Consider the following 23,442-nt stretch of genomic DNA (forward strand, 5'->3'; position numbering starts at 1 on the left):
AAGAAGAAGAAGAAAATGCGTGGTACCTATGGACTCCAGAGTAGGTAGCCCAAATTAGAGGCAAATGCCCGGTGGACCCTTGTCTGGAGGAATTACCTCCCTACCTCATCCACTGCAACCAGAATTAAAGCGCCAAGCCACAGCTGCGACCAGCGACAGTACGGAAGCTACAGCATCGCCCCCACTAGAACCCGTCCCGGGGTCCCGAGGGGCCACCTCATCTCTCCTGGACTAGGTCCCAAGTATTGGATTGTCCCTTTATCAAGCAAGGCACCTTCATTCCAACAGCAACTCTGATTGCTTTCCATGTCGTCGACAAGGAGGACCTCCAATTCTTTGTCTGTTTAACCTTCACAGTCCATTGTCATATAAGTACTCACCCTTACTTTCTGTGTTCTTTTAACATTACCCGCGGCGTCCTTCGTCCGCAACTTCATCATGGTTGTCAAATCCATGATTCCGTCCCCGAGACGATGGGCTGCCCTTGTCTCCTTCTGCCTCGCACCAGCTTTAGCCGTCGCTGTAAACGATGCGACCACAACAAAAGCTGCAGCTGCCGACTACTATGTTCGCGATCTTCCGGGCTTGCCTACCGATGGGCCCGATGTCAAGATGCATGCTGGGTTAGACAAACCGTTTCCTCCCTGTACTCCAGGCTTACTGACGCATCCGCGTGCTTTTTAGTCATATCGAAGTCACCCCAGATACGCATGGGAACTTGTTCTTTTGGCATTTTGAGAACCAACACATCGCCGATAGACAACGGACTGTTATTTGGATCAATGGTGGACCAGGCTGCAGTTCAGAAGATGGCTCCATGATGGAAATTGGCCCCTATCGGCTCAAGGATCAAGACCATTTGGTCTACAACAATGGCTCGTGGAACGAATTCGCCAACCTGCTGTTTGTCGATAACCCTGTAGGCACAGGCTTCAGCTCGGTCGACACCAATAACTATATACACGAACTTAAGGAAATGGCGGATCAATTTGTCAAATTCCTTGAGAAGTGGTTCGCTCTCTTTCCCCAGTATGATCGCGACGATGTGAGCAACCTCTTCCTTATGGGCATTTCAATTTGCTAAGAACAACGCAGATATACATCGCAGGCGAGTCTTACGCCGGACAGCATATCCCCTACATCGCTAGGGCTATTCTCGATCGCAATATGAAGAATCCTACAACCGCATGGAGCCTGAAAGGGCTGTTGATCGGCAATGGCTGGATCGACCCAATCGAGCAATATCCAGCTTACATTACATATGCCATTCAGAAGGGTCTGATCAAGAAGGACTCCGACGAGCACAAGCAACTGCAAGGCGATCTGCGCAATTGTGAAAGAATGATGGCCTCGGATATTGGCCATGTGGATTACGGCGAATGCGAAGCTATCTTGTCAAACATGCTCAGGCTAACCAAGAACGGTGACGGCGATAATGCATGCGTTAACATGTACGATGTGCGACTGAAAGATTCATACCCCAGCTGTGGCATGAACTGGCCTCCGGATCTGGTGCACCTAACTCCTTACTTGAGAAAGCCCGAGGTTACGAAAGCCCTTCACGTCGATGGCATTAAGAAATCTGTCGGTTGGACCGAGTGTAACGGTGCTGTTGGAGGCGCCTTCAACGCAAGGAAGTCTAAACCCTCGGTTGATCTCTTGCCCGCTCTCCTTAAGGAAGTCCCCATCATGCTCTTCTCCGGAGCCGAAGATCTCATTTGCAACCACATTGGAACCGAAAACATGATTAGCAAGATGGAGTGGAACGGCGGGAAGGGTTTCGAAGTAACACCCGGTAACTGGGCTCCTCGGCGTGACTGGACTTTTGAGGACGAGGCAGCTGGTTTCTGGCAAGAGGCCCGGAACTTAACATATGTTCTTGTCTATAACTCTTCCCACATGGTCCCTTTCGACCTTCCACGACGAAGCCGAGATATGCTGGACCGCTTCATGGGCGTTGATATCAGCAGAGTTGGTGGCGACCCTGCTGACAGTCGCATCGATGGCGAGAAGGGGCCAAAGACCAGTGTTGGCGATGCTAAGAACAGTACCAAGACCGCTGACGAGGAACACCAAAAGCAGTTGGATGAGGCCAAGTGGGCAGCATACTACAAGTCTGGCGAAATTGTTCTGGTCATCGTCGTCATTGGTGTCATCGTCTGGGGATACTGGATCTGGCGTGAACGTCGCAGGGGCGCTGCCTATTCTGCTTTGGCTGATCACGATCTTTCCAGCCGACCCAACGGCCATCGAGCCAAGTCACAGCCTGGTGATCTTGAGTCGGCGGCTTTTGATGAAAGCGAACTAGACGATTTGCATGTAACAACACCGGGAACTAGCAACAGTGCTAGGTTTCCAGCGAATCATGACAGTAGCGAAAAGTTTGTCACCAAGTACGCCGAATAATGGAAAACCAGCGGTCATGGATGGGCCTCGTTTCTACCTGGACAAGATTCTTCTGGTTGTATAATTTAGCTGGCGCCCTGGTTCTTTTGCATAAAGTGGTTGGTTGTGTCACAATTGGGAGGTCTGGCGTTTTCCTTATATTCATTATCGCGAATCAAGTCAATTTTTGTCATCATCTAAGTTGGTAATCCTACGCCGACAAACTCCGTATCTAGATCAGAGCCCTCCGTGAAACCTTGCCCCGAGATCCTTGTGACTTGCAGCCTGTGTATCGTGTTCCATGTTCCAAAGCAAACAATCCACCTATCAAGTAAAGCTTGTATTTACGCCTGCAGTGCTGCGCCGTCGTTGTCCATGAAGAGAGAAAGAGTGTATAAGTCAAAGTTTAGAGTTGCACATCGTTATTGAGCAGGCGAACTTCTTCGCCTGGCTTGAAGGGAGGAAGGCCAATATAAGGGCATCCGTCACAACGGAAAGCGTCGCCAAGGGAACAGTTGCCGCATGAGCCGACCTTACCTTGCACGGTGAAGTCGATCTCGGCCAGGTCGTCTGTTGCCAGCTTAATGCTCTCAAGTTTCTTGTCGGCGGTTGCGCGTTTGTCGGCGTCTTCGGCAGCAAGACGTTCGGCCAAACCACAGGTGCAGTCCTTGCAGGCCCGACGACGTTTGCCAGCCTTGGGTTGACATTCGGCAGCTAGTATGTTGTCAGAATCGTATTCGACTACGGAAGCACTTGCTGGGGTTACCTACGGATATTGATGGGTCTCGCGAGATCCGCTTCAGTCATGAGAGTATCCTCATCAATTAGGTCGTCGTCGTCAAGGTCGTCCTCAAGATCGATGAAGCCGACGCCGGCGGGGACCACTGGTTTCGATTTCGCCTCAGCGGGCTTCCTCTTCAGATTTAGAGGAACAGAGCCATCTGCGAGAGGAGCGGGCTGGGATTTCTTCTTGCCAAACTTCAGAGTAATGGCTCCGTCATTCTCACCGTAATCGGGTTTCTCAAAGCCACCCCGCGATGATATCAACCCGGCCAAAACCGCTTCCTTTGACAAAGTGGACTCCTCCAGGCTGTTGCCATCTTGAGACTGTAGGCGACCGCTAGGCTTGAGGGACTCGGCGACAGGACCAAGGACAGTTCGGTTCATCAAAGCGAGGGATTCGCCCAGCATAGAAGAGGCATCGGATAGGACCAAGACAAGATCGTAGGTGGAAGGAGGTAGTGTGACCAATCCTAAGGAGAGACGGTCAAGCATCTGGAGATCGGTGACGGAGCGATCATAATCGGCGAGGACGGATGTGAGGGCGTCGGAATTGGAAGCAAGAGAAGGAGGCGCCAGAAGAAGGGTTCGCTTGGGTGGCGAGGTAGATTGGACAGACTTTGTGACAGGCATGACGAAGTCGTCACTGGGATCGATCATGAGGGTCGCGGGCGCCATGGCGAATGAATACACAGCAGAAAGGCAAAAGCAATAAGGAGGAGGGAACAAGAGAGTAGAGAGAGATGAGGGACAGGACGTTTTTAAGATCTCTAAGGTGATGTTAGACCCAGACTTTTTGACTCGGCGGTCGCTGGTGTCCTGGATTAGTCAAAGAACGGCAGTACCGTGCACGGCCAACATGAACTGTGCAATATGCCCTAGTATACGAGGGACTGTACCGTGTGGCCTGACTATCAGATGAACGGTACTGCATCTGATATCAGGGTTGCGGGGTCATTTTTCTGCTTTTCCACGGCGGGGGGCTTTTGGCTTCTTCGAAGGGGCCCTTATTCCGACTGCGGAGACGCCGAGTAGTTCTGCCGAATTAAAAGGTCGTTACGAGAGCCCATCATATTGGGGATGGCTTTGCAATCATGCAGTCACAATCAGTTGTAGCTGATAAGTTGATAACGAAGTAACCTCTAAGAATTGGTGTTTGGTGTTTCCGTTTGCATTTCCCGGAGATGCAAGAAATTTGTGGTCTTTGATGGCTACGAGTTACCTGTCAAACCATACGACTCGGCCTTTCTCGCCCCTGTTTGGTTTCGAGCTCTTCTTTTCTTCCACACTTCAATTCTAGGTACCTGAGCAATGGGTAGCTGACATATGATCATTGGTAATCCGAGCCAAGGGTGGGGGGAGATGACGGCTCGGAACCAACTACCGTAGATATTACAGTACGGGTCGGGAACGGGCGGTGGGCGATGTCGGACCAATCCCGAACAGTACGATTGCTGTTTGGTTTTGATATGCGCCATTGCCATAGGTTGTCACTCTGCTCCTGGGCTCAATCTCGTGAGCGGATGACACGGGCGTGGGAGCCGCGATCCCGGCCCTCAGCTTGTGGCCTGCGGCCTTCGTAGCCTCCCATTTCATGTGGAATTGTGGAGAGTCTTTTTTCTGGGGTATTAAACCTTGGAGTGCTTATGAGGTTATCCCCCTTCGTAATTGTGAGGCTCACAGTGACTGACTGGTGTTTCGCGGAAAAGGCAAGTTTCTGGTGTTGCACAACAATTTTGATACAGCTCAAATCTCACCTGATCTTTTGTACTAAAAGCGTTCTCAGTTATATTTTTCAGTCCCGTATAGTACCTAGGTCGTTCGTGACGGGTCATTGGTTGAATAAACAACTTGATTTGATCTCGTGTTACGCCATCTGGGTGTGACAATGTCTTGATTTCTAGCCTTTGATTTCATATTATAGCAGCAAGAAGAAGAGTAGCTCAACTTTCTCTTAGTAGTATCAGTCGATTTGTATTTTTCGTCACCGGTATATTCTCTCGGTATAAACCATATAAGTGGCAGGCGTTGCTGAGTAGGATCTAACTACTAGGTACCTAGATAGGTAATATTATATTGACAAGAGAACATTTTTCATATTATTATCATCGCATGCTCTTCCTCCTGCTCCTCTCCTATCTATAGTCTGTATCAAAGTCTGCAATATTCCAGTGCTCCGGTGCCTTTACTGCAGCCAACTGATTGCCAGTGCTTGCAGCTGTCAGTGGCCGGCACATTTTATTTCTCCTTCTTGATTCATTGGATCATGGAATAAACAAAGGCGTGTGTTTCTGATAAGTGCTTGCCCCAGGCAACAGTGATTCACTGCCTTCTTCCATCCTGCTCTTTTTTCCCTCCTTCCACTAGGTTCTCTTCTTCTTCCTTCCTCAACCGCATTTGCATTCCTCAACATCTCTCATCCGCATAAGAAGGCACAGGATCCTTGCGCTTGGCTTTGAGAGATATCTCTAAGAGAAGGCTCTGTTTTCTTTCTCCTCTTTTCAACTCTGAGTGCCCTCGTGCTGAGAAACAACTTGCTGTTGTCTTTGCTGGTCGACGCTTCCGTTGGTAGTCAGACAATACTCAATCCTCAAGGTACGTAGAAGCTCAGCTTTCTATCTCATCTCATATGTTTTCTGTCCATCAAAATTCCCTGTCATCGGAACCGTCGTGAGAAGTTCTGCTGCTTGGCTTTGTGGCTATTTCACGTTTCACAGTACTCGTCGGCTACTTTTCCGCGTTCTGCTTCTCATCTCGGGACATGTTTTCAGCTGCTTGCTGTTGGCATCCGTTTCCAAAGTTATTTTCTCCCTCTCAGAAGCTAGGGAGCCTTTATTACTTCGTTCCCTTCTGCATTTGTCGTTACTAAACATTCATTTCATCTCTGCTCACATATAGTAACAATCGCGTTTAGACTCGAGCTGACGATCTACTTCCATCATGTCGGACTGGAACAACGATCAGGGTGGTTCGGCCCATCCGAACACATTTGAGCAAGAGAACTGGACCAACAGTGGCCAAGCTGAGTATGTGCTCTCAATTGTGTTTTTCTGGAACCCGATATATTGACCTTCATAGAAACACATCCGCCAACAACGCCGGCTTCGGTAACGATGATTTTGACAATGGCGATGGCTTTGTAGGCGAACAGCCCACGGGTAATGAGAAGTGTTTCGGCTGTGGCGAGACTGGGTAAGAACCAACTTTCCGGGGAACAACATCATCTAACAGGTTCAGTCACCGCCGTGCCGAGTGTCCCAACCCTCAGGAGATGACCTGCCGCTTCTGTAAGCAGCCCGGTCATATGATCAAGGAGTGTCCTGATAAGCCTCCCATGATCTGCGAAAACTGTGGTGATGAAGGTCAGTTTCATCCATTGCTGCGTGATGCTCTAGGCTCATATGTTCAGGCCACATGCGCAAGAATTGCGAAAAGCCTCGCAAGATTAACCGCGACCACGTCGCTGATGTCAGCGCCGATGACGCCTGGAACAAAATCAAACAGGCCGCCATTGAGCGAGACGTCGACGACGCCAAGGAGGCTGTTGAGGAGTACATCAAGGCAGTGGATGGCGACATTACCTATCGCCAGCTCCAGGAAGCTTTGATCGACCAAGGCATTGGTCTCTGGCTCATTCCTACTGAGCGATCTCTCATCCAAGTTTTCACCAACATGGATCTCCAGGGCCATATCGACAAGAAATACACCATTTCTTATCGCTTTGTCGAGCAGGCAGATCGTCCTCGCGAGCTTGAAGGATGGCCCAAGAGCCGCGATGAGCTTCTCTCTCGTCTGGACGACGCTGGCGAAGTCGTGGATCGAGGTGTTCCTCTTTGCCTGAACTGCAAGGAGCTTGGACATATCTCCAAGTTTTGTACTCAGGAGAAGACGGAACGCAGTGATGCGGTCAAGATCTCCTGCTTCAACTGCGGTGCGGATGGCCATCGGGTCAGAGACTGTGAGTCAACCTATTGGTAGTCCGTCAACTGAACATGATACTAATCCATTAGGTCCTGAGCCACGTGTGGACAAGAATGCTTGCAAGAATTGCGGGTAAGCTTTGAACAAAGAATCTGGAACTGTGAACTGACAGCACTAGTAAATCTGGTCACCGGGCCGCTGACTGTGAGGAGCCCCCTAACCCTGCCAATGTCGAATGCCGCAAGTGCAACGAGAGTGAGTTTATCTGATACGTTTGCACTGGGATTATTCTAACTGTTGTAGTGGGTCACTTTGCCAAAGATTGTCCTCAAGGCGGTGGCAGCCGCGCTTGCCGCAACTGTGGTCAGGAGGGCCATATCTCGAAAGACTGTGACCAGCCTCGAGACATGTCCACTGTGGCTTGCCGCAACTGTGAGAAGCAAGGACACTTCAGCAGGGAGTGTCCTGAGCCGAAGGATTGTGAGTTACTTGCGCTGCCTATTGTCGTAATCGTGACTGACCAGTGTCCAGGGAGCAAGGTTCAATGCTCCAACTGTCAAGAGTACGGCCACACCAAAGTTCGATGCAAGGTCCCTCCTGTCGATGAGGCTGACGGCGTCGGCGTTGCTGGTGACGGTGACGGTGACGGTGGATGATCCAACGCTGATGCCGTGGGAGGTGGTGATGGCTACGGCAACCAGAACACTGGTGGCAACGACGGGTGGTAAACACCATTTATGACATGAACCTGTCCTGGAAGACAGTCCCTTCTGCGATTTTAATGCGTATAATCGTTGAACGGCATTTAACGGACGAAACGAGGTAGTAATAAAGGGGTGATGTGGGAAGCGATTTCGTCAGAGGTTGGCCGTTGGAAGTAATTAATCCATGCACCCACGAAAATGCTCAATTAGGCGTGCGGTCGCAATCGTTAACACTAGTTACCTTGACCACGCAGCGAATGTTTTCGTGACATGCTTGAAATGGTTAAGATGTTGTGAGATCAGGTATCTTCAGATCATATAGTTCCATTTAGGCATTGGGATTGGGTCCATTGGGAGATATTCCCATATTTGGTAGCTGATTTATTTTCACATTTTCTCGAGTGCAACAAAGGATTTCAAGTTGTCGGTCTGTATCATGCTGCCGACGGGCTATAAGTCGGACATACTTTGTTGTGTTAGGTGTCCATTACTCGGATGAAATGAATCAGCCAAAGCTGCCATGGAGACTGGGAATAAACGTTTCTGATCGCGATATTGTGTCTACTCTGATGATACAACCTTGCTGCGATGTGTTCTCATAATCAGGTCGAAACTGTGTGGCAGCTCGTGCTTTGCGGGGTTGTTGGCAGCAATGATGTCTCATGGGCCCCCGATAATGGGAGACTGTCAGTGCATCCCTCCAGCTTCATGGATTCTTCGGAAACTTGCTGGCACCAGTGTCTATTTTCCAGTTGTTTAATGGTTACGTGGATGTTGATGACGAATGTGTTGTCTTGGGCTCGGCATGGGTATGAATACTGCTGTGGCAGGACCTGACGATGTTGTCATTTGGAGGACTCAGCGATTTGATGGTTACGGTTGAGTTGACTAATGGACAGCTGTTGTGAATTGTGGTAGGAAATAACACGAGAATAAAGACGTGGCGTCCCTCAGCCCTACCGCTGAAGATCTACTAGTGTTTCAAGAAGGACAGAGAACATGTCATAACCGTCTTGGGAATATGTTCTATACCTGTTACTAAATATGCAGATCCAACTGCAGATACATTGTGACGACCCGTACGTACTAGTTAAAATGCAAATTAAATAATTAACTTTGTATCTGGTAGGCCAGTGTTGTAGTGAGCACTGTTCCCTGTGTTAATCGGCCTTTACACCTGTGTCCCTGAACTCTATGCTATATTGCAATCCACATAGTATGCAAGAGGATGTCTTTTGCATCTTACTTCCTCTGAAGATGCCTAGGAAAGCACAACCAAACGACGGGCGAGAAATTAAACCATTGAAGCCAATCAATGACATAGCAGCTATTTTGTCTCCTGCCTCATATGGTCGCAAATTCAGATTGGAATGCCATCATATAGGGTAACCAACCTCATAGTATACCTTAGGTACTATAGGTAGGTAGGTATCTAGTCCAAGGTCCAAGGTATTAGATCAAGCTAAGGTAGGCAATTAAAAAAAAACCCCGAGTCACCCTAGGGCGGCAGATCTATATCGAAGATTCCCGCTGCTGGGATCTATCGTGACGGCCGCTATACGTCAGAATCACAGCAAAGTTACTATATATGGACGTATGTATGTCAAGCAACATACCTACGTATTGCAGAGCCAGTTGAGGCTTGGCAAATAGGAGACAACCTCCAACATTGAATGTAAGGCCCAATCTCGATAATATCTCAACAGCCCATCCGGATCTCGATTATCACCAAATTGTCGATCGCTTTGTGAGACGGAATACTCTAAGGGCGGTCAGTAGACTCAGTACCCTGACGGTCTGACGGGGCAGAGCGTGACGACGGAACATTTGTTCCATGGTCATCTAGCTCGTAGTTGTAGAATTATTAGGGAAATAACAATTTGCGAAGCTATATTGACCTAAGACGAAAACCTTGAGAGTTAGCAAAACAGGAGATGCTGTTGTGTTACTGAAATGGTTGGTGCTTGGCTCGGCCGAGTCCACTTAAACGTCATATTAAGGACATGGGGCATCGAATTAGAGTTGTGGAAGCGGCTCTGCTGCTTACCCGAAGTTTCCAACCTCAACCTTTACCGGAATTTTGGTTGGAGCTACAGATCCATTTTGAGATACATGGATATCAATTACTGGCTCAAATTCAAGTTTCCGAAGTGACGGGGCTGTCTTGGCTATCTGCAATTCACATTTGAGTGAACTCATCCAGGCTGCGTTTGCGTCATGACTCAACACTTGCAGGTCTTTCCCTGGCCCTTGCATGGGCCGATGAATTGCATGGAAGGCATGAGGGTATTCCCATTGTATATGGATAAACCAAGTCTGTATGTTCGTTGCCTCCATAAGTATCGCAGGCTACTAGAGAACGAGAAGCAAGTACACGCTGTTCTGATCCGGCGTTTCTCTGACCCCGGCAGGCGCATCGGCGCCAGTGCTAGCTTATGGAGGCGACTGGAGCTCTAGTGTTGGGGACTGTAGAAAAGCTTGGAAATGGACGTCGAGAAATGCAAGGTAGTACCCGGCCGCCAGGCTTCAACGAAACCCAGGTCCTAGAACAACAACCAATCTTGAACAGGATGGGAGGAAGTTCAAGTGAAACTGAACGGCAACGGAGGCTTACGATGCATTCCTTCATATGTTCAACATGTTGGTCTAACTGCGGGTGAGTAGGGAACAGACAAAAATATCTCCTGTTGTCAAATAAGACCGTGGAGAAGTCTATAGAAGTAAGTGAGTGCTTGTTGACGAAGCAGATGTCCAGTGCCTATTGTTTTGCCTTTAAAGATTTGTTGACTTTGATGCGTGTGTAAATTCAACTAACACTGATAGGAGCGAAGCCGTTGAGTATCTGATAACTCCCATGTCTTAATTGTGAATGGCCAGAAGAGCTGACGTCATGGACAAGTCATATGGCGCCTGAATAACTGCAGTACGAGTTCCTGACACAGTGTTTTGTCCTCGAGCGTGTCTGACTTCAGGGTGACACAGTGCATCTTCCTTCCCCTCCGTACGCCAGGTCTAGCTCGATGGGATTTGTTATCACGCCTGCTCTTGTCTCGTTGAAGCCTATCACCAGCCAAGTGCTCACGTACCCCTCACAAAAATGCCGAAGGCACTTCATGCATCTCCCCGAAAACTCGAACGCCATCAGAGTTTGACGTAATGCGAGAATACCACTGGACAAAGACGATTTCACAGGACAACGCACAGTCGTGCGCGAACACAATGCGATATTGCTTGTGAATGGCCAGAGTGGAGTGAGGACCCAACCCAGTCCAGGGGGTCATGCCATTAGCGTGCAGCCTTGATTTCTAAGGTGGACCGTCGCCTGGTGAAAGCTTCAGTGTGTCAATCTGAATGTCCAAGTTCCTTCTTGCGAAATCGCCCCTGGCAAAGAAAGGGGCTTCAGAGCGGATGAAAGTCAGTGGTCCCGTAAGCTGGGTGCTGCTTAAGATAGACAGACAAGGACATGAACAAGAGCCCGTCTGATCAGAAGAGGCTCGCAACAACCCGTCAACAGGTCCGCCAGGTCAAGACAGCCAGTCCTCTTCGCGAGTTAGGTGTGTGTTGTAGAGTTCAGGGGGTGTGTTGCAACCAACGTCGATCCCTCAACGACGCCTCCGACTTATAAATCCATGAAAGCCGTGAGGGGTTTTGAAGTACTCAAAAGGTAGAATGTGGCAGAAATGAGAGAGACTCGTGGGGTCAGTCCCAGCCAAGCTCAAAGAGTCTGATACAGAAACGTGACTTTGGAACCTTGGTTTCCAGAATGAAGACCAGACAAGGGGCGGGAGCGTGCCCCCAGACTGGAACACAGATTTCCAAGAGCACGGAGCTTTTCAACCAGCAGCATGGGGCCTCAAGCTTGGCTCTTGGTATCCAATCTCAGTTTAAATCTAACAAATCTAAAATCTCAATCAAGATTGAGACAGTATTCGGGTTTAGTCAGGGAACTAAAAACAGATCCAGTCGCAAGATTTCCAAGATTGAGGGTGGTGAAGGAATTATTGCTGTTGTCAAGATGAGCTTGACGAGGCCACTCCTTGCGTCATCACAGAAGGATGCGCCAATTGGATTGAATGAGGTGGGAATGACGGTGATGCTCCGTTCCAAGTGTCCACTCACTTGCTTTACTGGCTCCTGCTGGAAATGGGGTGTGGAGACAGAGAAAATGCTAGCACGTCTTGCATTCGCACAGTGTTGGAAGCTGGTTATCTCATTTCATGATTTGGACCCATCCTTGGAAAAAGTATGTAATCAATTACGACTTCCACCATTGAGTCTATTTGAAAGATTGTTTCGCCGGCATTTCCAAGCCATGAGGAGTAACAAAGACGATTTACCTGTAGAATACCATTATAACTTATGGCTTAACCACATGACGCGGGGAGAGCTCAGCGAAATTGAGCTGTAATCACCGATTCGTGGGATGATGCCCGGCCATTACGATCGATTTTCTTTTATTCTGGGATTTTTCTATGGCACTTCTGTTTACAGATTCAATGCTGCGTTTCTAATCAGTGAAACGTTGCCCCCCCCTGTCCCCCTTGCAACTCAACTAAAGTGATTCGCCCAAAACGCACTTGTCTGGTTGGTTCCCCGGACATTTTTGGAGGGGAGGATCGAACGATGCAATCAAATACAGTGCCTACAGTGTGGAAGCTAGGACGCCTAGGGTGTATCCAGTACCCAGGTGCGAGGCCAGGGCCTGTCGGTTTTGTCAGCCGGCCTAGTGTCCCCCTCACTCAAGTCCTTTCCCTTATTTTTTCGCCCCCCAGGCCTTCTTGAGTTGCTTTCAGGAGCCCAGCCGCCGCCGTCTTTTTTTTCTGCGCCTTCTTTTCCTCGCTGCCCACAACGTCATCTCTGACGTCTTTTCTCAATCTAATCCTTTCACAATCCTCGTCCATCGACGCAATCCCGCAAGCAAAGCAACGCCCGCTTTGTCGCTCCTCGAAGTACGGCGCAAATCTATCGTATCCTTTTTTTCTTGTGTGTGTTTTGCTTCGATAGGCGCGAGCCTCAACTCCACCACGAACGCCTTTCGCGCCTGTTTATCCTTATCCCCTTTCTTAACCAATCTTTCGCTTAGTACATCGTCTGTCTCTGTCCACAGAAGAGACACGCGCACGCCTCTTCACTCCCGCTTCTGTCTCGTTGACGTCGAGTGTCGAGTATAAGCAAATATCCCTTTCACATCCACGCTCGAGCTTTTAGGACACATTCCCTTGGTTGAAGAGGTTTCAGAGCGTATGCTGTGCGCTGTCTGCGCTATTGACTTGTCGAAAAGCGGCCATCGCCCCTGGTCCAACTCCTAAAACCGTGCCGTCCTATAGTAGAGTCTCAGACGGCTGCCGCGCTGCTATTCTGTTCTTCTTCGCCTCTGACCTCATTTAACTTTTTCGTCTTCCTCCATCTTTGCTGCTGCCACCCACCCCACACTTCCAATACAGCCAGCACTGTTCAACCTTGCCGCCAGCCCCAGATATAATACATCATCGTCATCATGGGGACTACAACTGAAGCCTCTGCTGGAGGTGAGTCGAAGTCCCCCAAGCAATCCAACAGCTCTCCTGCCCGGCCTGGTATGTTCTTGAATTTCCCCTCTTGTTTATCACATCGTCGACTTTACACCTACATGTCTTGTGCCTTACCCTATCCTGTTGCATGACGTATGCTTGTCATTGGCATCGAGCATCTCCCTCTATCCTCATCTCTGTCCACTTCCGTCATCGCTTTCATTCTCCGTCTCTTGTCCTCCGTCATCGTCAAACCAAGGCCCCTTCCTTTGATTGACTGTAACGCTTGCTTACATCTTGCCTTGTCGCAGAAACCACGACCGACACGAAGGCAGCCGATCCTCCCGTGAAATTAGAGGTTGCCAATGCCGAACAAGCCAAACCTCTTGCCCCTCCTCCTCGACCTGGTCAACAACAAGGCAACACCCCTGACTACTTCGCGGTTCAGGCCGGCGGATCTCTCAGTCTGGAGCCCAATCCATTCGAGCAGTCCTTTGGGGGCGCTCCAGAGACACCAGGGGGAACAAAGTTACCTTCAGTTGCTGCATTGACATCACCGTCCTCTCTTCTGCCTGGTAGCAACGCGACACCATTCAATTGGGGAGGAGGCTCTTTACGTACCGGCCCTTTGAGTCCGGCAATGCTTTCTGGTCCGGCTAATGATTATTTTGGCGATACACATCATCTTCGTGGCGGATTTCCTACTCCTAACGAATCCTCCTTGAGGACGGGTTTGACACCAGGTGGCAGTGGTTCTATGTTCCCTGCCCCCAGTCCTAACTCCCAAGCACTCTTCGCTCAGCTTGCTAGCGGCGGAGCAACACCGAGCACTCTCGATTTCCATCGCACTGCGATGAGTGCTGCGGCCAAACGTGATCAAAACGGCGCTGCTCCACGTCAAGCCCAGCAAACTTCCCAAGCACAGCAACCCCAACAGCCTTCTGTCACTTCCCAACCCCAAGAAATGCCCAACGGTGCTTCAACCAATAAGTCCGAAGCGAAGCCCGCATCTGGGCCCTTCGACCCTCACGATAACGACGCTGCAAACGGCCTTTTTATGCTGGCCCAGGGTCGAAACGGAGCTCAAAACGCGAACCAATTCGCTGTGACGTCAGGTGCACCTGGTCACGCTCATCCTGCCCCTGTCGCGCCTCAGAATATGAATACTTCACCTCAAATGTCCAGTATTAACGGCGGCTCTATTGGCTCAGCTCGTGGCATGAGCGAAGGAAGCATGATGTCGGATGAGAGTGAACAGGCACGACCTAATACCCGCGGCCGGGGCAAAAAGAACCCCCCCGCAACGAACGGCCGTAGGAAGGCGGATGAGCCTCCCGCAAAGGCTCCTGCTAATAAGAAGTCCAAGGCCAACAATTCCATGCCTATGGATATGGATATGTCTGATGACGAATCCAAGATGAAGTATGAAGATGGTGGTTCCAAGTCTAAGATGACTGACGAGGAGAAACGCAAGAACTTCCTTGAACGCAACCGGTATGTATTTGATAGTATCATTTATTATTCGTTGCCACTAATTGTTCTACAGTGTCGCTGCTCTTAAATGCCGCCAGAGAAAGAAGCAATGGTTGGCCAACTTACAGACCAAGGTCGAAATGTTCAGTACTGAGAACGACGCCTTGACGGCGCAGATAACACAACTCAGAGAAGAAGTCGTCAATTTGAAGACGCTTCTTCTTGCCCACAAGGACTGCCCAGTTACTCAGCAGCAGGGAATACACGGTGCTTTTTTGTCCCAGGTTGTTGAGCCTTTCAACCCTCAGATTAACCCTTATGGCATGGCAGCACCTATGCCAAACCAGCAAGTTATGGCAGGCCAGGGTGTCCAGCGGCGTTTCTCATAGAACGAGTTACAGCCCCAGTTAGGACAGTTTGTCAAGGTTGAGCAACTTAACCACGCTTCTCCATTGAACCACATAATGCATGGACTTGACGACCCTTTCTTTCCTCAATCACGACACCATTCGACCTCACCGAGGTAATTATTTATTATATGCGTATACAAGGTTTAGGTTTATTCCACCGGAAGCCTATCGGCTCACAACTTCATTTCACATTTGAGCTGTACAACATTTGATCGGAGGCAACATAGCATCCAGACGGAGGCGATGTCTGAGACCAGGAGTTTGTCGAGCTTCACTTGGAGATCACTCGACGCTCTTGTTTTGCGCGAGGAGGCCGCTCTCTCTTGAGCGTTTCTTACTAGAGGCAGCGCCGTTACAACTTTTAACTTGTACGTAAAGTATTTCCCAGCAAGGTACACGGAACGCGCAGTTCAAAAAGGTGTTTGGCCAGGTTGACCTTTTTGCCAACTTGGGTGGAGGGCGTTTTGGGGAATTCGGCTCCTGGAGATCAAATTCTTTGGTGTTTTGGTTTTGTGATTTTATACGTAGCTGCAAGCAACACAAGCTACGATTGAAATGAACGATAGTTGAACTATGAAACACGAAGAGTATATACTATGATGTCGTTTCACCGGTGATTTGATAGTATTTGCTTTACGCGTAGGTAGGAGCATCACTTAATTAGTTTCTAGAAGCTAATTGGGTTGTGGAGACTTTTATTGAAGATGCTTTTAGTGACGGCACGGTCATTTTTGACATGTTTATTCATCCAGATTTGGAACGTAGAGCCAGCTTGATAGTTCCTTGCCGTCGTACCAAGCTGTTCGAGTCGGCATTGACGTTATTTGAATTTGCTCCACTAGCTCATGGTGAACCTCTGTGTAAGAGGATTTCAAGGTGGGGTCTGGCAGCAGTCCAATTGGGTTTAGCGTTGAACAACCAAATCATCTCTCATGTAAACAAGGCGATGCGATTAAACAGTCACACCCACGTCGCGAACCACCCATCACCATCTATGAAGCCATAAACTGATCAAGCCGTCACGAATTGCATTGCGATAGCACCTGAGCCTTTTAAACAGCGTTTTTCAGCAGCCAGTACACGTGAATCGCGACGCGACGCGCCTCTTTGACCCTGCGCGATAGTTTCAGCACCTCCATCAGTGCCGCACCGCACCGACAACTCCCCAGCATCACGACCCCAGAATATAAAAATCGCATCGTCGACGGTCCCGAATGCGCCACCCATGACGACTCTGGTGACGACTCGGCGGCCGCTTCAAGTAATTAGCATGAGCAACGAGCACGGGCGACGATTGAGCAAGCGTCTCGCTGGTAAGTCGATTGATGACGAAGGCGATGGCATCCATAAGAGACGACCAGCTGACCGCCAAAATGCAGCGGCGGCGACAGATTATGAGCATGACGATGATTTCGCATTTGTTCGAAAATCGAAACGACCTAAGACGGATAAGTCAGATGAATCAAAACCAGAGCCAGAGCCAGAGCCAGAGCCAGAGCCAAAGGCGGAGCCGGTGAAGAAAAATGCCAAGGGACGACCTCCGAAACAACGCGCTGCTAAGGTGCCGACAACAAATGGAACCATTGCGGAGGAGGCGCCTGCAGAGAACGAAATGAACGCTACGACGAAACCTGCGACAAGGAAGAGTAGTAGACGAAAAGCGAGTGTTGACGCGTCGGAAGGGCGACAAATTAATGTCCCTAAAAGACCATCGACTAGGAGGAGCACACGAAGGTCGGGGGATTCCCAGGATGAAGTCGTTCCTCAAGCAGCGGCAGCGTCAGCGTCAGCGTCAGCACCAGAACCCGATCCCGGGCCCCAACCAGAGGTAGTTCCTGAACCGGCACCAGCTCCCCGTGTCAATGGAGCATCCAAGAAACGGGGGACCCGTGCAAAGTCTACTCGACCGCCCCCGGACTGGGACAAGTCGCCGCAACGCGAACTGCATGCGCAGTCGGCCACGATCGCCCTGCCTATGAGCGACACACCCATTATTAACCGGAACAAAGAGATGCGAAAGAAAGGGGGCAATTCCAACAGGCGGAGCAGCCTTGGTAATCGTGGAAGAAGGGCGAGCTCTTTGATCGAGAGTGGACAAACAGCAATACCTCATCGAGAGGTCAACCCCGCGGATTTCTATAAACACATTGAAGCCGAAGGCTTGACAGAACCTCGACGTATGAAGCAATTGTTAACATGGTGTGGCGAGCGCGCGCTGTCAGGGAAGCCTCCTCATGGCACACCGAATTCTAACGCCATTCTCGGTGGTGAGTACCATTTTCAGATAATGCATGTCGTGCTTGACTACTGACTATAAATAGCTCGTGCCATTCAGGATCAACTATTGAAAGACTTTGCGGCCAGATCCGAATTCTCGGACTGGTTTAGTCGAGAGGACGATGCCCCTAAAGCTCCTGTTGTGCTGAAGCCCAATCCTAGAAACATGGAGTTGGACGAGAAATTGGCTCAGCTTGAAATCAACATTAAGAGGTATATCTGTTCGGGCAACTGACTGGACTCCAGACTAACCTCGTTCATAGATTACAAGATGAGAAGAGAGCGTGGCAAGCAATACGAAAACCTCCGCCGGAACAACCACCTCTTTTCCCCCAAGATGAGATCGGACCTATTGTTCTACCCGATTTTGATCTTTTAGACTCAGATGAAGGCAAAATCAGAGGCTTCCTTGCAGATGACAAAGCATCGTTCGATGCTGTTCGGTCACAGACAGAATCAAGATTACGCAGCATCCAATCATCACTCGAGTTTCAGATTGACGAACTTGCCGATAATGTTCACAAGCTCGAGCAGCGGGTTGTGGTCGCGGGCAAAGAAGCGGACAAGGTTCTCAGTGTGAGCGCCCTTCGTCTTCGACAACGTGAGGAGCGAGAGAAGGCGAGTGCGGGAACAAGGAACATGCCGGTTATTGAAGTTCTGAGGAGTCTAGGGAACATTCTACCTGAAGGAGGCGGGTGAAGGTGCAAAATCTTGGATTTGGAACGAACGGGCTTGATACCCTCTGTTTTTATTCATGACCCCCTTTCCTTCAGCCTATGACATTGACGACGAGACGAGACAAGACAAGACAAGACAAGACAAGATTATGCGCCCCCTTCTTCTTCTTCTGAGCCCGCTTCTTCATTCCTGTTGCTTTCTTGTCATGGCCCTCAGGTAATTGTTGCGCCGTTTTTTTATTCTTGTTTGGTGGTTTCTTTCTTCCTTTTTGCATTTGTTCTGGGGCTGGGGTCATGAGGCGATATCCCACGGAGTTTGCGAATCAGGTTGGAGGCATGAGGAGTCTGGAAGGGTTGGTTATACGTGTTTTATCAGTTGCCAGTATGCAGAGGAGATTCCACACGTGCGTGGTTCAGCGGGTGGAAAATTCACTCGAATTCACACTCCATATTTCGTTCCCTAGGTGTATTCAGTGCTCCTCCAAGCGACATGGAGGTCCTATCTTGAGATTTAAAACTCTAGGCCCCATGGCCGTGATAATACATGATGCTAGACGTATAGTACAATGACTTTGCGTGATATTTATTGAATACAATTCTCGACAACTTCTTCTTGAGCGTCCCATTTACATTCTAGTTCTTGACCTCAGGGGGCTCAAGGGGAGGCATGAAACCCATACCACCACCCTCGCCACCGTCAACACTCCGGCTTCTCACATGGGCCCTCAACTTCTCAAGGATCTCACTGTCCTTCCAGCGCGCAGGCACGGGCCTGTAGGCTGGCTTGAAATTGCCCACAGTCTGCGCCCATTCGCCCGAAGGAGGATGCCGGGTAATCTGATCGCTCTCAGGCTTTGCGTCGATGTCAGTGGTAGATGGTGACTGGGCGGACGAAGGGTTCGTCGTGGACAGTTGCTCCTTTTGCGTCGCCCAGTAGTAAATATCCCAGTCGTTCTCGTCGAGGAGTAAGTCATACTGGTCGAGAAGTTCGGGGGACAACGTGGGGAGATGGGCGGCTGCGAAGGTGGAAAGAAGAAGATCAGACTCCAAGGTACCTCGTTTTCGCGACTGGTCTATTGAATGGAATCAGCAGTAGTCCTTTTGATCAACGAACGGTTGAAAACATACAGACGAGGCGAGCCCGCTTGGTAGCGTCATCCTCACCCACCCGGCGTAGAGGTTCGACTCTGAACTTGGCACCCTGAAGTTCGCCCACCTTGAGCTCCGAGGACGAGACATTGTCAGATCGCCGTGAGACTGTTGTGGTGAGTGGTCTAACGGGCATGGAGACAATGCGGCGTAGGGCGGCTGGGCGCATAGTGCGCGAAATGAGAGAGGTCATAGTGGCCTTTTCCGAGAGAGTTTTGTCGGGCGATAGGAATGTAGCAGAGTGATGTTGTCTTGTGAGGAAGTCGGCAAAAGACTACAAATCGAATCGGGAGAGTAGTGGCAAATAAGAAGCGCTTGTCGTTGACGTCGAGATTCTGAGACTTTCAAGAGCCGAGGCCGAATGATAATTTCCAACCCGGAGTGGGTGGGTCCGGGGGAGGCATCTCATGAACAGGGTTCGGTAGATGACTTACACCGGGAATACCTTCATGAAGAAATGATCAACAAGAATTTTCACAGCAAAAAGAATAACTTGGTACATGCACAGAGAGACGTAACTCTAATTTTATTCATAAACCATGCTATCTTGCTTTCTTCTACAACGGAGAATCACCTGCCCTGGGCACAATGTCTAGGCCGACTTCTCCGCAGTACGGTCAGGCAACTCGGTCTTCTTCTCGTCATTCTCTTTCTTCTTTTCCCCCTTTGGCTTGGACTCTTTAGGCTTGGGGTTTGGGTTTCCACCCCACTGAAGTCTTCGAGGCTTCATGTACGACCTGAGGACCTCGTCGGTGACGGCCTTTCTTCGGTCTTGAAAGGTTTCTACAACAGACTGCAGGGCCTCAATTGCCATCTTCTTCAACTCTCCAGTGAGAAGAGCGCCGCTCTTGTAGTCGTCGTAAATCTTTTGTAGCTTCTCGTCGTCATCCTCGAAATAAGTAAGGTAGATGTAGGCCACATCTACGTCGGGGTTTCCCCCCTTCTCACGATGCTCTTCGAGCGTCTCGCGGCCACCACTGAAAGCAAACTTATTGATCTTGTTCTATAGTAGATAAATTTAGCTTCTGCACCTCAATTGTATGGCATGCAGCCTTACCTTAATCTGCTTCGCTGTATCGGTCATGAAAATGGCTGAGTTGGGGTTTGAAGACGACATCTTGCCACCGGCACCCTGTAGCGCGGTGAGAAACTTAGAATGGATCAAAGCAGGCTTCGGCGATGGGTTCTTCATCCTGTGGGCGTTGTCGCGGATGAGCCGGAAATAGGGGTCTTGGTCGATGCCCATGGGGATGAGGCACTGGATCTTGCCCAGTGCCTTGGTACGAACGGGAGATGGGTCGTCAGACCAGATCTCGGGGTACGATGTAGCGAAAGCAGCGCTACATTGCACTGCTGGAAAGAAGATCTTGCCGATGTTGGCGCTGTATTCAGTTAGTGCTGTGGTAGGTAGATACGTGGACGATTTGACGCACCTCCCGTCGAAGCCAAAGGCTCCACGGACCTGGTTGAAAGTCACCAGCTTGGAAAACTCATAGGCGTTCATGAGGAAGTGATGGCCCAGGTACTCAAGATCACTGTAAATGAAGGTCTTCTTTTCATCAAAGCCGAGGGCAATGATATCTTTGGCGTTCTCCAGAGCGTATTTGTGGGTGTCCTCGAATGACAAGCTGTCCTTGAATAAAGCCTTCTCGTCATCCGTCAACATGAAAACCAATGGCACGTCAAAGACATCCTGCAACCACTTTGTGAACTCGAGAGGAATCGTGTGACCAAGGTGAAGACTGCCAGTACTAGGTCCTCGACCAGTGTAGAGGAAGAAGGGCTCGCCGTGCTCGTACTTAGTTAGGATCTTGTCGAAGTCGCGGTGGCTGAAAAAGAGGCCGCGTCGTAACCAGCGATGAGGCTTCTTGCCAGTCACCTGTTCGAATCGCTCGAGAAGTGCATGGTCGATCTTTGAGGTATTCCACTTCCTGTTTCCAAACTGTTAGTCACATCATGGTCAAGTCTGATGGGGTAGCACGTACGAGCAGATGGCGTCGTAGTCGATGGCGGCAACTTCACCATTCTCGCCCTGAGCTCCCTCGACTGACCAAGGATTGATATCCTGGTCCTGAACGGCGGTTTTGGGAGGGTTGAGGTCCGCCATGTTGTGCAATTTCGACTTTGTTTCTTTGTCAAGTTGAGGCACCGCGGGGTCTTGCAAGTGACAGTGGCAAGAGTGGGTATGGAGGGGCAGCAGCGCGAGCTTCAGCACCTTCCTCAGTTGAGTCAGAGGTGGGATAAATGACAGCGCACCAATCAGAATGATGCCCCAGACTGGTATCTCGTACGTGTCGCATAGAAAACTTGATATCCTTCCTAAGACTAATGAATGAGATGGCCATTTTTGTTGTTTTGAGACTTGAAGGCCTCAATGGATTTGAGAAGACAAGACGTTTTGGTCGTCTATCACAGTCACTGAAGGAAATGCAGCAGCCTTATATAACTGCAAAAAGGATTTGTTGATTTTTAATGGTCTTTTTTTTTATTAAAAAAAAAAAAAAAAAAAAAAAAAGAAGAAGAAGAAGAAGAAGAAGAAGAAGAAGAAGAAGAAGAAGAAGAAGAAGAAGAAGAAGAAGAAAAGTTTATAAGTTAGCCTCGAAAGATATATCCAAGCATCTCCAGAGCCTAAAGCAGTTTAAACAGATATAACTCCTATAGCCGGCAAAGCTTTATTAAGTTGAATTATTGTAGTTGGCTGTCTTAATTGCAGCTTGAACCTAGCTGCACACATGCCAGCTGAAAAACCTTGGTTAAAATAGTATATAATTAACGGCGTAAACGCTGAGAGAAGCATGTATTGATTACAGGCTCAGTTTTCATTCTGCCTGAAAGCTTTTTGCTGTGTTGCCTAGATCTGTCTGGTTGAGATATCGATAGGGTTTACTCGACTGAACAGACCTCGCAACATTGAGTCGCGTGCAGTTCTGTTGGCTCAATACCTCATGTACGTACGTAAAATTATTGCTCTTTCCATGACTTTTGTTACACATGACTCTTCAAAACACAAAGACCCCAAATTGCCAAGGCCCAAACCTTGCCTTCCCAGTCCCAATCCTGCATGCTACGGATTCCAACACAAGCATGCCCGGAAACCACTAACATGGCCAATCGAAATCAAGACGGAGGGACACGATCATATAGGTAGCTCCAACGCCCTAAACAGGTCTTCAGGACCCAAATGGCCGACTGTTCGAGGCTCGAAGGAGGCTCCCGACCCGATAGATGACACGCATACAAAACCAGTCTCTTAAATAAGATGCTTTGATCGAAAGTAGGCACGGAGATACATGATCTGCCAGGCCCAGAGGCCAATAAGCAACCAGGTGGTGGCGATACCGAACCACTTAACACGGTTGTTGGTGCTCTCGTTGGTGTCTCGAAGCTTTTGCTCTCGGGCGCGGAGGTACTCCATCTCGCTGACAAGCTCGCCGGTGATTTCCTCGATGCGGCGGAGCTCAGCCTCAACAGGCTTGAGCTTCTCGGTGGCCTGGATGGCGGACCAGTCCTTGGCGTCGGCGCCGATGTCGATATCGAGCTCAACATGGCGGGTAGGGTTGTTGATTCGCTGGGCTGAAGAATTGTCAACATATTAAACAATAGATTAGAGCGGAGCATGCAACGAAACCACCAAACATGCTACGATCAGGGACCATCACATACAACCAGTAACAATATTTTCAAAACAAACATCAAAGGCAGCGTCAGCATGTGATGTAAAGACGGTCCTGGATTCTCCGACAACGTCTCTGGGTCGACCGTACTCGTTGCCAACGGCATCTCGAATCTGTAAAGCTATGTCAGTTTTGCTTTGTAACTCGTATGCATCTGTGCGCAACGTACGTAGAGATTCACCACCATGCCAGTCATCCATTCAACACCCAACAAACTTTACACATCAAACTACCCCAAAAAGAGATATCTAACAAAACAACTCTACACAGAACGGTGGAACTTGCCCTCCCGATACCGTTTGCAAGTTCTTTAAACCTAGCAAGAGCCCCTACTGCGTCCCCCCCAAATTCGAATTCCCCAAGATGTAAAGTCATTCACTGGTCGTCTTATAAACGAGGGGGCTGCGAACTTTCATTCTTTCTCTCCAGCTTCCACTCTCACGGAGCCCTTTCTTCCAGGCAAGGATCCTTTCTGCTTCTTA

The 23,442-nt window shown here is 49.4% G+C and overlaps 8 protein-coding genes across 12 annotated transcripts; 4 read left to right on the forward strand and 4 right to left on the reverse strand.

The window, feature by feature from the left end:
* Positions 1 to 244: 244 nt before the first annotated feature.
* Positions 245 to 2,406, forward strand: FOXG_05262 (carboxypeptidase D; the record flags this gene model as incomplete). Its single annotated transcript, XM_018383457.1, has 3 exons — positions 245 to 623; positions 685 to 1,045; positions 1,096 to 2,406. The coding sequence occupies exons 1-3, from the start codon at positions 439 to 441 to the stop codon at positions 2,404 to 2,406; spliced, it is 1,857 nt and encodes a 618-aa protein (XP_018240388.1). The 5' UTR covers positions 245 to 438.
* A 385-nt stretch (positions 2,407 to 2,791) lies between these two features.
* On the reverse strand, positions 2,792 to 4,325 carry FOXG_05263 (Fe-S cluster assembly protein DRE2; the record flags this gene model as incomplete). Its single annotated transcript, XM_018383458.1, has 2 exons — positions 3,156 to 4,325; positions 2,792 to 3,099 (listed from the first exon to the last, which is right to left on the reverse strand). Exons 1-2 carry the CDS (start codon positions 3,841 to 3,843, stop codon positions 2,792 to 2,794), a joined length of 996 nt encoding a protein of 331 aa, XP_018240389.1. The 5' UTR covers positions 3,844 to 4,325.
* A 1,127-nt stretch (positions 4,326 to 5,452) lies between these two features.
* On the forward strand, positions 5,453 to 8,199 carry FOXG_05264 (uncharacterized protein). Of its 3 annotated transcripts, XM_018383459.1 has the most exons (9): positions 5,453 to 5,760; positions 6,080 to 6,191; positions 6,244 to 6,357; positions 6,403 to 6,527; positions 6,575 to 7,123; positions 7,176 to 7,218; positions 7,265 to 7,341; positions 7,390 to 7,566; positions 7,618 to 8,199. In XM_018383459.1, exons 2-9 carry the CDS (start codon positions 6,106 to 6,108, stop codon positions 7,740 to 7,742), a joined length of 1,296 nt encoding a protein of 431 aa, XP_018240390.1. In that variant the 5' UTR covers positions 5,453 to 5,760; positions 6,080 to 6,105; the 3' UTR covers positions 7,743 to 8,199. The 3 variants fall into 3 exon arrangements, with proteins under 3 accessions (XP_018240390.1, XP_018240392.1, XP_018240391.1); XM_018383461.1 differs by having other exon boundaries at positions 7,265 to 7,566; XM_018383460.1 differs by lacking the exons at positions 5,453 to 5,760; positions 6,080 to 6,191 and having other exon boundaries at positions 6,225 to 6,527.
* A 4,318-nt stretch (positions 8,200 to 12,517) lies between these two features.
* On the forward strand, positions 12,518 to 15,919 carry FOXG_05265 (uncharacterized protein). Of its 3 annotated transcripts, none has more exons than XM_018383462.1 (3): positions 12,518 to 13,366; positions 13,612 to 14,794; positions 14,847 to 15,919. In XM_018383462.1, the coding sequence occupies exons 1-3, from the start codon at positions 13,288 to 13,290 to the stop codon at positions 15,160 to 15,162; spliced, it is 1,578 nt and encodes a 525-aa protein (XP_018240393.1). In that variant the 5' UTR covers positions 12,518 to 13,287; the 3' UTR covers positions 15,163 to 15,919. The 3 variants fall into 3 exon arrangements, with proteins under 3 accessions (XP_018240393.1, XP_018240394.1, XP_018240395.1); XM_018383463.1 differs by having other exon boundaries at positions 12,518 to 13,318; XM_018383464.1 differs by having other exon boundaries at positions 12,518 to 14,794.
* A 191-nt stretch (positions 15,920 to 16,110) lies between these two features.
* Positions 16,111 to 18,741, forward strand: FOXG_05266 (uncharacterized protein). Its single transcript, XM_018383465.1, has 4 exons — positions 16,111 to 16,496; positions 16,563 to 17,450; positions 17,505 to 17,673; positions 17,724 to 18,741. The coding sequence occupies exons 1-4, from the start codon at positions 16,409 to 16,411 to the stop codon at positions 18,157 to 18,159; spliced, it is 1,581 nt and encodes a 526-aa protein (XP_018240396.1). The 5' UTR covers positions 16,111 to 16,408; the 3' UTR covers positions 18,160 to 18,741.
* Positions 17,811 to 19,649, reverse strand: FOXG_05267 (uncharacterized protein). The gene is made up of 2 exons (XM_018383466.1): positions 19,266 to 19,649; positions 17,811 to 19,210 (listed from the first exon to the last, which is right to left on the reverse strand). Exons 1-2 carry the CDS (start codon positions 19,477 to 19,479, stop codon positions 18,771 to 18,773), a joined length of 654 nt encoding a protein of 217 aa, XP_018240397.1. The 5' UTR covers positions 19,480 to 19,649; the 3' UTR covers positions 17,811 to 18,770.
* A 130-nt stretch (positions 19,650 to 19,779) lies between these two features.
* FOXG_05268 (tryptophanyl-tRNA synthetase) lies at positions 19,780 to 21,484 on the reverse strand. Its single transcript, XM_018383467.1, has 4 exons — positions 21,272 to 21,484; positions 20,720 to 21,217; positions 20,344 to 20,668; positions 19,780 to 20,289 (listed from the first exon to the last, which is right to left on the reverse strand). Exons 1-4 carry the CDS (start codon positions 21,391 to 21,393, stop codon positions 19,879 to 19,881), a joined length of 1,356 nt encoding a protein of 451 aa, XP_018240398.1. The 5' UTR covers positions 21,394 to 21,484; the 3' UTR covers positions 19,780 to 19,878.
* A 1,052-nt stretch (positions 21,485 to 22,536) lies between these two features.
* On the reverse strand, positions 22,537 to 23,156 carry FOXG_05269 (endoplasmic reticulum vesicle protein 25; the record flags this gene model as incomplete). The annotated part of the gene is made up of 3 exons (XM_018383468.1): positions 22,537 to 22,859; positions 22,950 to 23,073; positions 23,130 to 23,156. 3 exons carry the CDS (start codon positions 23,154 to 23,156, stop codon positions 22,537 to 22,539), a joined length of 474 nt encoding a protein of 157 aa, XP_018240399.1.
* Between the last annotated feature and the right edge of the window lie 286 nt (positions 23,157 to 23,442).

The sequence above is a fragment of the Fusarium oxysporum genome, chromosome 7 (genome assembly GCF_000149955.1).
Source record: "Fusarium oxysporum f. sp. lycopersici 4287 chromosome 7, whole genome shotgun sequence".
Classification (NCBI taxonomy): Eukaryota; Fungi; Ascomycota; class Sordariomycetes; order Hypocreales; family Nectriaceae; genus Fusarium; species Fusarium oxysporum.

What these genes read in the sequence shown, in the direction of transcription:
- FOXG_05264 (XM_018383459.1), top strand. Translation starts at nt 6,106, where the DNA reads ATGTCGGACTGGAACAACGATCAGGGTGGTTCGGCCCATCCGAACACA. An exon ending in ACCAACAGTGGCCAAGCTGA is followed by an intron (nt 6,192 to 6,243) that starts GTATGTGCTCTC and finishes TGACCTTCATAG; the next exon opens with AAACACATCCGCCAACAACG. An exon ending in TGGCCATCGGGTCAGAGACT is followed by an intron (nt 7,124 to 7,175) that starts GTGAGTCAACCT and finishes CTAATCCATTAG; the next exon opens with GTCCTGAGCCACGTGTGGAC.
- FOXG_05265 (XM_018383462.1), top strand. Translation starts at nt 13,288, where the DNA reads ATGGGGACTACAACTGAAGCCTCTGCTGGAGGTGAGTCGAAGTCCCCC. An exon ending in CAGCTCTCCTGCCCGGCCTG is followed by an intron (nt 13,367 to 13,611) that starts GTATGTTCTTGA and finishes GCCTTGTCGCAG; the next exon opens with AAACCACGACCGACACGAAG. An exon ending in AACTTCCTTGAACGCAACCG is followed by an intron (nt 14,795 to 14,846) that starts GTATGTATTTGA and finishes ATTGTTCTACAG; the next exon opens with TGTCGCTGCTCTTAAATGCC.
- FOXG_05266 (XM_018383465.1), top strand. Translation starts at nt 16,409, where the DNA reads ATGACGACTCTGGTGACGACTCGGCGGCCGCTTCAAGTAATTAGCATG. An exon ending in ATTGAGCAAGCGTCTCGCTG is followed by an intron (nt 16,497 to 16,562) that starts GTAAGTCGATTG and finishes GCCAAAATGCAG; the next exon opens with CGGCGGCGACAGATTATGAG. An exon ending in TTCTAACGCCATTCTCGGTG is followed by an intron (nt 17,451 to 17,504) that starts GTGAGTACCATT and finishes GACTATAAATAG; the next exon opens with CTCGTGCCATTCAGGATCAA.
- FOXG_05267 (XM_018383466.1), bottom strand. Translation starts at nt 19,479, where the DNA reads ATGACCTCTCTCATTTCGCGCACTATGCGCCCAGCCGCCCTACGCCGC. An exon ending in CAAGCGGGCTCGCCTCGTCT is followed by an intron (nt 19,211 to 19,265) that starts GTATGTTTTCAA and finishes TCCATTCAATAG; the next exon opens with ACCAGTCGCGAAAACGAGGT.
- FOXG_05268 (XM_018383467.1), bottom strand. Translation starts at nt 21,393, where the DNA reads ATGGCGGACCTCAACCCTCCCAAAACCGCCGTTCAGGACCAGGATATC. An exon ending in GACTACGACGCCATCTGCTC is followed by an intron (nt 21,218 to 21,271) that starts GTACGTGCTACC and finishes GTTTGGAAACAG; the next exon opens with GAAGTGGAATACCTCAAAGA. An exon ending in GCCTTTGGCTTCGACGGGAG is followed by an intron (nt 20,669 to 20,719) that starts GTGCGTCAAATC and finishes AACTGAATACAG; the next exon opens with CGCCAACATCGGCAAGATCT.